Source organism: Tachypleus tridentatus, chromosome 6 (genome assembly GCF_004210375.1).
Source record: "Tachypleus tridentatus isolate NWPU-2018 chromosome 6, ASM421037v1, whole genome shotgun sequence".
Lineage (NCBI taxonomy): Eukaryota > Metazoa > Arthropoda > Merostomata > Xiphosura > Limulidae > Tachypleus > Tachypleus tridentatus.
This window is the reverse complement of record NC_134830.1, coordinates 42,127,352-42,140,281: the sequence shown is the minus strand read 5'-3', so window position 1 is coordinate 42,140,281 and position 12,930 is coordinate 42,127,352. Positions and strand designations below refer to the sequence as shown.

At 29.7% G+C, this 12,930-nt stretch overlaps 1 protein-coding gene across 2 annotated transcripts in view; it reads right to left on the bottom strand.

The window, feature by feature from the left end:
• The window catches only part of Ube4B (Ubiquitination factor E4B), a 98,120-nt gene that overhangs the window by 14,859 nt on the left and 70,331 nt on the right, over positions 1-12,930 (bottom strand). For both annotated transcript variants that reach the window (XM_076504295.1, XM_076504296.1), the window contains exons 13-21: positions 12,414-12,512; positions 9,791-9,904; positions 8,878-8,967; positions 8,445-8,550; positions 4,323-4,558; positions 3,046-3,170; positions 1,966-2,064; positions 1,033-1,268; positions 495-621 (exon numbers count right to left, since the gene is read on the bottom strand). In XM_076504295.1, coding sequence (XP_076360410.1) covers positions 495-621; positions 1,033-1,268; positions 1,966-2,064; positions 3,046-3,170; positions 4,323-4,558; positions 8,445-8,550; positions 8,878-8,967; positions 9,791-9,904; positions 12,414-12,512 — 1,232 coding nt within the window. The remainder of the gene's footprint in view (positions 1-494; positions 622-1,032; positions 1,269-1,965; positions 2,065-3,045; positions 3,171-4,322; positions 4,559-8,444; positions 8,551-8,877; positions 8,968-9,790; positions 9,905-12,413; positions 12,513-12,930) is intronic.

Below are 12,930 nucleotides of genomic sequence, written 5' to 3'. Positions count from 1 at the left end.
AGCTTTCATGAAATGCAACCAATATTTTTGTTTTTTTAAATATCTTCTCTGCTACCTTTCATGAAATGCAACCAATATTTTGTTTTTTTTAATATCTTCTATGCTACCTTTCATGAAATGCAACCAGTTTTGGTTTTTTTAAATATCTTCTCTGCTAGCTTTCATAAAATGCAACCAGTTTTTGTTTTTTAAATATCTTCTGTGCTAGCTTTCATGAAATGCAACCAGTTTTTATTTTTTAAATATCTTCTGTGCTAGCTTTCATGAAATGCAACCAGTTTTTGTTTTTTAAATATCTTCTGCTAGCTTTCATAAAATGCAACCAATATTTTTGTTTTGTTAAATATCTTCTCTGCTAGCTTTCATGAAATGCAACCAATGTTTTTGGTTTTTTTAAAAATATTTTCTCTGTTATTTCCTCTAGAATATTTTAAATAAGTATTATTATTACTACATCATAAAGACATTACCGAGACTAAACTGAAATAACTTACTTTGACTCAAGGATAACAGCTTGTTTATGGACTGGATTGGACCAAAGAGATTTAAAAATGATACTGATATGGTATCTTATAGTGAATTTATCGTAGAATTCACTACTTGCTCCTGTTGTTTCAACATCTGCAAAAAATATATAATTTTAAAGAAGATTTTTTCTTAATTTTAAAAATAAATGATCACTCTCCTTTATACTTAAATTACAACAAAATAATAAATAAATTCTGTTAATAAATAATTGGAATTCTGAACACAGCAAGAGATGTATGTGCATCTGACAATTATAGCAAAAAATGTGCATGTTTCTCCACATCACGTTACCTAGGAAAATTAAAATTAGCACAGTAAAAAAGTTTCTTAGACCAATTTTAAAAGATGTGTCCAACTGAGGAAAATATACAATAAACACATCTCTAATATCGAAAATAAACAACCTATAAATGTTTGGAATAATTCAAATAAAATTACAGAAATCACTGATTATGTGTTGGAAACAGAAACAGAACAAAATGACATATACAATTAACTGCATACCTGTGTAGAAATTCATCAGTGCCAAGGCAAGATGTTGTTCAGCTAAAGGATGGGACAAGATACGTGCATGCAGAGTTGGGGTATAGGGTTGAATGTTGGAACTTGCTAGGAACATCACTTCCACCAATTTAGCCACCAAGTAAGGATTAGCTATGTACTGAGGAGAACACACCAATAGGATCATAGCAGTCAACAACTCCTCTCCTACCTGTGTTTCTGCTACTTGGGGTTGATACCTGAAACATTTAAAACAGGCACTAAGGTTTAACTATGTAATTTGGAGAACAGACCAATAGGATCAAAGTATTTGACAACTCCTCAGACCTGTGTATCTGCTACTTGGGGTTGGCACCTGAAACATTGAAAACATTTAGCATTCACACTATTTTCTAAAATGCCCCCCAAACCCCACAAACTAGAAATTTGGGCTACTTCTCAAACCTATTGAGTAACACACACATACACCAGTACTACCATCATGACACATCCAAAAGTTTTTTTTTTTTATTTATTGGGGTGAGGTACAAAACATGTTTCAAAACAACATAGTTCTGTCTTTTTCTTGTCATTATAGAAGCATAATGTAGCATTATTTGAATTATTTCATTAAAATAAAACTGTATTATGTATTTTAAATGACATATCAACTAGATATTTAAGTAATTCCAAACCAACTTTGATGTTTAGGAACTGTGATACATGCTTTATTTTCTTTCACTCCTTCACTGGTAAAAATTTAACAACTTTCAACAAATCAAATCTCAAAACATAATCAGATATCGACCTCAGTATGTAAAACTAAACACTTTATTTTTGTTCTAATATCTGAACAGAATTAAAACTATAAAACTCTACAGTTTTTGTACTAACATCCAATTATAGAAAACATCAACTACAAACTTTTATGAAAAAAATAGAGACTGCAGTACTCACTGTATGACAAAAAGTAGGAAGTCTGCTATATCTTCAATATACCAATCAGGATAAGCTGCAAAAACATTGGGTATGGTAACAGGAAGAGGTAGGTTAGGCCTAAAAAAAGATAAAGTTTACATCTGAGGCACATCGTTACATAACATAAGCAGAAAATTGTATTTCAAGTTTTATAAGACAAGCACTATTTAGATTTCTTAAAATTATCAAGTTTAAACACAAAGAAAGTAAAAAATAAGATTAAAATTAAGCTATAACATAGAAAAAATAAAAACTAATACAATTATTTATTTAATAAAGCAAGATACACCTCTGATGCACTGAAATATTTCATATACATGTGTATAGAAACTAAAAGCAAATAGATTTTTACACACAATTGTATGAAGTTTAACCCTTTCAGCGTAGTTGGCGACCACAGTCGACTTGAAGGCTCAGTCCAGCAGGCGACCTTTCTTTATTCCTGTTACTCTTATGTATTGAATTTAACATATATAGTATTGGGTACAATCACTGAATATTTTAGGGACTTTGTTGAGTTATTGCTGAGATATCATGCTTTTAGTACTGATACCATAATTAGTTGAAGTATCAAACATGTATATTAAGTGCCATGCCAAACATTAAAAGTTGTTATTCAGCACCGAAAGGGTTAAAAAATACATATTCAAAATTATAATAAATTAAAAAATACTAAGATGAATATTAGATTAATATGTTTTATGTGTATAACAAATACACAATAAATAGAATGTCTTATCAAAAGGTAGTAATGATTTTATTAATTTACTTTTAAATGTCAAAAATTAATTTTTTACTTTTCCAATGAAGTAGTTCAATTCCATTCATTGACTTGTTTGTGATCATTTTGTTGAGAAATGGATTCTCCTTTTTATTTCATGTTTTCTGCTTATGAAAGTTTTTTTTAACATCAAAATCACAAACTTTTGTCCAATAAAATATATAAAAAGGTAAATTTAAAATGCATTATTACCACAGAATTACTTGAATAATTGTGCCAAAGATACAACATCTACCAACAAGTACCTCACTGATTATAAAAACATGTAGTTAACTCACCCAGATAATTCACAAATCACCCGTATCATTAAGCCCATAACATTGTTGTAAAACTGAAGACATCTCCTGAGCAAGACAGGATCCAAAAGCCCTGCATCTGCACAAGCTTTGCTTTTGCTTAATTTCTGTATTAAAGATTTTGATCAACAAATATATGTTAACACACTTTCAATAAAACTGTAAATTATAAAGTTTCTCAGATAGTTTTTTCAGTTGCAAGTGGAATTTTAAAGTACAAACTTTTACAAATAATTAAAATAAATTGGTGTAAAATGTTCTTTGCAAATTTATAAACATACATCAATATACTCAAAATGTCAATGGTGAAAATGTAGACAATAAAAAATGAAACATTTTAAACCAAAATCTCGTTACAAGAACAATATTTATAGCCATAAGTGCACCCAAACTATAGCAAAAGTTGTTACACAAAGATCTGAGATTCAAGTTCAGAATTTTTCAACAACACAACTGTACCTATGAATGGACTATAAAGTTTGAAAAAATTTAAATAATAGCCTTTTACCTACTGTAACACTATAAAATTGTTGTGTAGCTCATCCTATAATCATCTGAATAATGACACAGTACTTTTAACTGAAAAGTTAGTTTTCCAAACATTTTCACAATGGACATCATTATTCATAATAAATAGTGTGTCAGCAGCTACATACTATAGGTTCATTTATGTACAGATGCTATGCAATCAGTCCAAAAACAGCAAACCAATACCTTTCACACTTGGGTCACACTCTGGACTCAGCTTCTTATTGTACATCACCGTTTTGAAATAATTTTAAGATGTTTACTTCATCTACACACATCTCGATAATAGTTCTTAATGTGCTTAAATTCTACAATAGTCCAGTCATTATTCAAAAAATCATAAACCATACTATATTTCTATTTTTTTAAGATTTGGGTAAAATGTTAAGCTTCATAAAAACTCATCATTTCAATCTTCTATTATTTCTACTAACTGAAAATTTTAAGAAGAAACTAACTGTACACATTGTTTTTAAGGTAATTTTATGAGTTTCAGAAGAATTTCTTGATATCAAACCACAAAATCACTTTTAACTTTTATATAAAATAAAACAAATTTTTGATATTTTAGGAACAATTAATAAAGACATTTAAATCTTTTGGAAATTAATTTTTATTCTCCAAGTGGATAGTGTGTAAAATACTCTCAATATACCAGAAAAAATATCATTAAAACTCTAATACATCCTGTAGTTTATTATTTCATTGACAAGTAACCAATTTGTCAATACCTTTGCTTGCGACTTCCATTTTTTCATTAGCTGTCTATTTCTCTCAGCAGTAGGGAGGTGACGCCACAAAGATTCAGCATTTTGAAGTTCTTCTACTAGCCTATGAAGATCTCGGATTGCTCTGATTCGACGGGTGTACTTGGTAATGGAAGGAATGATAGAAATATGATGAAAATGAAGTGTGAGAAAGAAGCATTCAGTTGGGAATTTTGGGTCTACCCACGTGTTGCACTCATCTGTAGAAAAACATTTACAATTTAAAGTCAAAGCTATATGGAAACCACTTAGGAGCAAAAGTTACCTGCTGTAAAGAATTTTGGTTTGGAATATTGAATTGTTTAATACTTGATAAAAACCAATGATAAACTAAGTGTTTTGAGATAACACACCAGGGTCTGTGTGTTCTTCATGAGAAGAAGGGATATTTCATATTTGGACTTAAACTAGAATAATCAAGAATATTTTGTTTTCTTAATCAACAGAGAAACATGGTGAATTCATTATTTTAACTTACATTGGTGATAAAAGACTTTTAAGTTGAGGTACCAAAATTATGTAACTTAGTATATAAACATGAAAGCACAATGTGTTCATTCAAGATTCAAAACACAACAACAATGTATCCGTTTTTGTGTTTCTTTTTAGCACAATAATCAAATGACACCAGGTTTGGCAAATTATTACCATTCAGTCTTCTCTTTGAGAAAATGTTTTACTGGTGATATATGCACAACAGGTCTTAATTATCAACACCTATAAATAAATATTATATAGTAGGTCTCAAACATAACAGCATCTAATATACTTTACTTATCCATACAAACACATTTAGGAATACTGTAGTCATCATAAAATTAATAGAATACACCAACAATAATTTCTTGATAAAGCTAATGAACTGTAACTATCAAAAAGTAGTAATAAATGTGTTTAGGAAAATGATAAACATGTAATATGCTTGTGAACATCATAATAATGAAGTTATGAAAGCAAATAGATATTTTACAATAATAAACATGACAGACAAGAGAAAGGTAAACGATATGAAAACACTTAAAGATGCATGAAAATTCAAAAACTTTAATATTTTTTATACAAAAATAGTCATACTACAATCAACTGGTTGCAAATCTTGTGTTAGAAAAACATACAGATTCAGAAAGTCTTGATAAAAATAAAATAAAAATGCTATCAAAGTGTTTCAACCTTCCTAGGTAGTATTCAGGTTAAGAAAGAAAGAGTTTGCAAGTGACCATTGCTGGACACGTCTTAGGGATGAGAGTATAAAAGGGTACAGGATTGTAGAGGGCGTTGCAGATGGATGTTAGGTTATTAATTAATATAGGTATAAAGGTGTTCCTTTACATTGGTTTAATTTTGGTTTTAGTTGCTGTATAAGTAGAATTTCTTTGACTTTGGGTTTGTTTATATTTGTTTCTCTACTTAGTATGTGGGTGTTTTCTATGGTTATGTTGTGTTTATTTGATTTGCAGCATCCAAAATGTGTGAAGGTTTTTTGTTTTTTTATGTTCTTTGAATCTAGTTTCCATTTATCTGCTTGTTTTTACAACATAGAAGTGAGGCAGTTGTTGCATTGTATTTTAGAAATAATGTTAGTGTTGCGTTTGTCAGTATAGTTTTTACATAGAGTTTTTTGAGGAAATTTGTTGATGAAGTATTGTTTTATTTTGTTGATTTCATCATTAATTTTATCAGGTGAGCATAGTTTTGTGGCTGTGTTTATTTGGTTTCTTAGTATGTTGAGTTTTTGTTTTGTTTGCTGAGTCCCAGGGAATGTATAATCCAGTATGGGTATTTTTATGTGGATTTCTGTTTTGAATCATGTATCAGTTCTAGTGATCTTGAGATTAAGATATGCTATTTGGTTAATTTTTTTCCCGTTCACACGTGAAGTTAATGTTGGGGTGTATCGAGTTAACGTGACTGAAAAAAAGTGTGTTGTGTAGATGTGAATCCTGCAATTGTATTAACATACTTGTACCAGTATAATGGTGGGTGTATAACCACTATAACTCACTTGTACCAGAATAGTGGTGGGTGTATAACTACTATAACCCTATAACTCACTTGTACCAGTATAGTGGTGGGTGTATAACTACTATAACCCTATAACTCAAGCACTTTTGAAAGGAGGAGCTTCCACTGAGAGTAATTTTATTCATTCACAGAAAACTACTATCTTGTAATTTTTTTTTATCAACATGTTTTTATGGCTTATTTTTTCATAGATATTTGTTTTGCCATTTTATAAGAAAACTGTTGCCATTACCTTATACTTACTATAAAAAATCATTATTGTTACCTTATATTTATCAAAAATATTAGAATTATTATTCTATATACTACTTACCCATCACTTCTGTTTACTTATTACTCAAGTTGTAGTTAATAAAAAGTATTTACTTGAATTTGATTTTAAAAATCTCAGTTTTTAAGTCCCCCTTTATAAAATTCACCAAAGGTTAAATTAAAATTATAATCTGTGAAATAGAAGCATTTATACATTCCTTTATCTCTTGCTCTGGACTCGAGACTCATTATCACAGTTTGGGTCAGCAAACAAAGATATACAGGTGAGTCTCTTACAGTGGTGATGTGTATATAACAGTTATTTAGTTTTTGAGTTGTTTTAACTCTGTTACATCAAATGATACATATTGCCATATTATTCACACGCCTAAGTGGATTTTGTTGGCAAGTTCAAACAGACTCAAAGACTGCATTAATATTTTGTCACTGGTATTGTTTAATGTAAATGCTAACTCGGAATCTTTTCACACAGCACAGTATAATTTCAGTCTTTTGGCTGTGGGCCATGAAATATCAGCAAATATAAACAATAACAAGACAAGAACAAACTATCCCTGATAAAAGATAAAAAGAATTTCCTTATAACACAAAACACAATGTAATGCTCTCTTTTAATGCAAATACAAAACATGCAGTCCCCTGTGTAATTTATTTGCTTTGTTTGTTTATTTCCTATAATAATGTATTGCATTGATGATAAACTGACAATGCACAGTTAATATTACTATTTGTTTTATCTAATGCATGTGTATTACATGTGCATTTTCACAATTAGTTCCAATACTGGTTGCCTTCCAACCAATCTATAAGTATAAGGACCATAAATATGAAAATATCTCTTAACAAGTAAAAATGGACAGAAATCAAGAGCTTTAAATAAGACTGAATAATATAAGTGAAATTGGAACTGTTACTAATAGACACAATCAAGATAAAAAAGCAGACATTTACAAAAGTGCTGTTAAATATTTTAGGATATTACCTTGAGAACAGTAAGATACACATTTAGCATAAAATAGACTCATTGTACCAATAGCTGAGAAAAGCTAACCAAACCAAATGATTGAAATATCTAATGACCACAAACACTAGGATGTACAGAGCTAGGTCCATGCTTTTTTTTTAATATGCAGAATAGTGGGAAATCAGTACAAGTTTGAGGAAGTATATTAACCATCAGTGAAAGTGATTACATATTAACTCTGGGACGTATAGGTACTAACTTTAATCTATCATACCCTTTCTTCAGGAATATAACTCATTAAATAGGGATTCATTTTCCAGCAATACAGCAATTATGACTGCACAGCAAGTATGGTAAAAAAATATCTTGATGTTAAAAAGGCTGAGTGAATACTTACAATTATGGTTTAGCCTGCAGAAGGTCTTGAAATTAAAATCTTCTGGCTTTGTAGGCTTACGTAAAATTCACGAAGATGAAAAGACAAAAAAAAAACCCAACAATTTTGGCTGATTTATGCAGAGCAGTACTATACATTTCAAATGACATTCCTCAAATGTATACTGATAAACTGTATCTCAGCATAAATATGGAAATTGGGTGTAGTGCTCTGTGTGAAGCATACATACAACACAGAAAATAATAGTGAATCACACAATTTATTATTTAATTGTTTTTCCTAAATTTTCTGTTGAAATATTTAAAACCATTGATAAGTTTATCACCTAGATGGTATTATTTCTTTTGAGACTCCTATTCATGTATTGCCTGTATCCTTCTATAATTATTTCCAACAGTATATATATAAGTAAAAAATAATCATAGCATACTTTGGTTTTCAACCCACGAATTTGCTTCCTGAGTGGTCAATTTTAATCTTGTTTCTCCAGATATACTTATTCTGGCCTTGGAATGGTATGGGTAGAAAGGGTCAACCTAAAATATTAGGAACAACATTTACATGACAAGTTAACATAATTTTTTACAAAACACTTCTGAAACTAATTTCTTATCAATATCCTCTATAAGGAAGGATGTGGATCTGTTGTAAGAGAATGCACAAGATCTTAAATATTGTGACAATGTCTGACATTACAAATGAATATTCAAAAATGCATTTTTGACACGATCTTTCCTAACAAAAATATCTACATAGGTTTGTGCATTCACCTCATGATTAGCAAAGACTGAATATTATTTCTTAATAAAATGACACGTTTACTTTAAGCAATAAATACATTTTCATTAAACCCTTTCACTAACCTTGTCCAGTTTCACTTTTACACACAGGTGTTGGAATACAGAAAGGAGGTTTAACATAAAACCATCACCAGCTACAAGTCGTTCATTACTCTGTAACAATAATATATATATATATATATATATATAAATAAGTAGAATAAAGCTACAAACTGAAAAATCAATGAACTTAAAGAAAAATTATTTTGCCAATTTTAAGCAATGCAGAAAAGGAAGACACAGAAGTAACAGTAACAAAAGAAAATTTTGACCATAAAAAATGTCACTAGAGACCACAAGCAGATGATATAAACAAACAACATAATGTTTTGTAAGTGGTGTATACATCTTACCACCAAAAAGTTAATCCTAACCTAGCTGTAATGGTAACCTTTTAAATTTCATACAAACAAACACCAAAGTTCAAAAGTGAGAACTTGTGTTGCTGAGTGAAACAAATCAAAAATTTGTATATTATTAAATGATGAATTTGATGAAATTCATATTATTCACGTACCTACATTAATTTAGGTTACCATTTGATGAAGTAAAATGAACTTAAAACCCCATAGGTATTATATACACACATTATAAGAGGTCTAATGCTATTTTTTTTGGTTTGGTGACTCAAGCTGTGCTGATGAGCCTTGAACATGCAAAATTGCAGTCCACAGCAGAGGGTGTGGCCAGTGAAAGAATAATTAGAACTCTAGATAATAGATTATTTTCATTTTCACTACTGGTGAAAAAAGATCTTTAACCCTATTACAGCAAAAACTATGGTCATCACACTACTCACAGAATTTTACTTAACATTACATAAAGGAAAATTTTACTTTCTGTATTTACAAATTTTCACTTCTCAATTTGTAATCTTGTTTATTACAGAAGCAGTCTCAAAATATTGAAGATGAAAAAAAAACCAAATGTATCTTACCTGCAGTTGAGCTCTCTTTTCATTAGTTTTCAATGCTACTGTGAGGAATTCCAAGGCTGCATCTCGACTACTACTGTTCACTAAAATTGCATGGAACACACGGAAGAGTTCATTCTGCAAAGATGTTTCACATGATAAATGAACTATCTATATTTGTATTTACTTTTAATTCTAAGAATGTATCAAATCAAGTTTACTAACGTCATTTCATGCAGTCAAAAAAGCATGAAAACTAGTTTAAAAAAGATATGACAAGAGAGCATGTGTTGATAACCAAATGTGACAGCAACACTGTTGCAGTATAATTACCTATAAATGAAAAGTTAGAGTTACAGCCAAATGGAACAAACCCACAAAATTGTTTGACACTTTACTGAGCACTAAGAAGGTCTTTTAATCACAGATTATGTAGTTTACTAATTATGTGATAACAGTATTGTTTAAAAGAACACAAACATACATAAATATTTTATATCTATGTTAACTTTAATGTAAAATTAGGGAAAAAACTCATTTTTTGGTATTTTTACTTGAATGCACAAAGTTTATAAAACACAAATGCAGTGTGTATTTAAAAAAATTGCAACAGTTAAATCACTTGCCTAGAATACTCTCATAAAAGTTTATGTTCTAAACAAATCTGTCCGGTATGATTGAAAAGTTGAACCTATTTCACAACACAAAAAATCTCAAGAAACATCTCTATTGAAAAATGGAATTTAAGCCAGATGGTGTTATCAAAAATCACAAACCAATAGACTCATCTAGTGTGAGACATCAGGTCTACCAATACTTTTAAAACCTGGGTATCAGGAGTAAGTATTAAAATTCAACAAGATTATGATGCCAGCAATCATAATGGACTATAAACAAATGAAAAAACCTTAACACACAAACATTGCTTTCTGAGATGGGGATACAGTAAATGATAGATCCATTCCCTAAATACCTTTCCCATTACCACACACAGTACTATTTACATACACTGTTCCTTCGTACAAATGGTGACACTGACTTTACTTCCCTACTCCTACTTTCATTTTTGAATAGTTTAATGAAGTTTAGAAAGTTTCAAACTGAAGTAAAATTGCTAATTTTTTGTTATATGTACACAAATGCCAATAACAAGATCAACATTTCCTTGTGATTTTTTTCTAAAAAACAAATTCCTAGTTATTAAGAAGTTATGGCTAAGACATAACAATATCATAAATTGCTATAAGTTTCGTAACATCAAAGTTAAATGGATGTAGCTATTTCTTTAATACAACAATTGAATAGCCAAACTTGGTAAAAACATGTGTGTATAGACATTAGTAATATGTGGGATATTTTTATAACACAGCACACTGCCTTTCCCTAAATTTGTTTCAAACAAAGACTTAAGGAAGTGTTACTGGTATTTTCAATTTATGCATTTTGTCTGAAAACGATTAAATGGACAGGTCAGAGCACTGGAGAGATATACTTGTTCATAACTTTGAACTACTTGCAAGATGAAAGACAGTCAATTAGCAGCACCTGCCACTACATATTTTTTACTTATTACCTTTGCCCATTAAGCCATAGATCACGTATAAATACTCATATGGTCGCTGTAATACCACTTTCATTAGCAAAACAATGCACCAGTTACTGACAAGGCTGCAAATACATGACAGAAATGGACAAAAACTCTCAAATCCTCCAGATCCCCCTACTTCACTCACATAATAAAAGCAACAACCATCCCCATTTTAATTACAAATTTCATAATCACTAGATCTGGAACATTAAATAATGAACTCTTAAGTGTAGAAAGTCTATTTTCAGTTAAATCTGTTCTAAGTAACTTATGTAATTCAATAAAAGCTCTATACCTTTTTGTTAAACTTTTATTAAAGTTTATTTGATTCTATTACTTTGTATTCAAATTCCTCATTACAAAATACTGCAACCTTAGAAATTTTTGTGCCTTATCTTTTATTCTGTTAAAGGTATAGCTTGTATCAAATTCTATGCTTTAATTCGTCATTAAACTTAAAATGTCATTTGATAAATCTGATACTTCAATACTAAGTTGATCAAGCAGAGATTAAATTTGTATCTATAAAATATATTATAGATTACATATAAAATTAGACGAAAGGCACTAGATCCTCCAACTCACGTCATCTTAGTATCTATTATCAATCACCTGTTTCAACAGATTGTGGGATAATAATTACCCATAAACTCTCTAAACAACACAGTTGTAAAGATACTTAAAACCTGAAACAGTGTTAGAAGGAAGAGACAAATGGGCAAAAATGTACAAGCAAAACATGATTATGAATATTAGTTAGAGCTAATAACAATTAAATACATTAGGGCAGAAAAATTATAGTGAGCATATTTACATCAGAAAGAAGCTGAGCTTTATCAAAGTTTAAAATTATGTATCTTACATATGTAAAATGAATTTATTATACTAAGTGTTACAAAAACAAATATCAACTTCTTAATAACAGACAAAATTGAGAGAAGAGAGGGATTTCAAAGAGCTATTATTATACATTTCTGAAAATTATCCTATAGACAAAAACACCATCTCTCTGCAAGTTGTAAGTTTACTTAGTGTTTGCAAAAAATATACTGTACCCACCCTAGAAAACTCCAAGTGGTGTTGCAAAGACTGATTGATTAGTCTGGTGTTATCAGCAGTAAGTGTGCTTCCTGAGAAATACTTATCTACAATTTTGGGCTGGAAATAATAACATGGTCACTGACACATATGAATGAAATATATATCCAAACACCATACACTTATTTATGTATACGAGTTATTTTCACAGATAGCAGCAACATTTACTTAATAACGACAACAAAATAACTGATGAAAGGTATTAATCAAACACCATCCATATAATTAATTGTCATTAGAAACAAAACAGGAAAACTTTTTTTTTTTCTTTCAACTGTGTTGTAAAGTCAAGATACACAAATTGTTTTATTGTGAAAAAAATGAAAACTTAAAAAGTACTCATAAAATTAAATAAAATATATTCCTCAATATATTAATAAATAACCAGGATTAAATTAATTATTTGTTTAAATCACTTATGAAAGTTACTCAGAACAACAAATTTGATTATAACTTTATGTACAGCAACTATGTAACA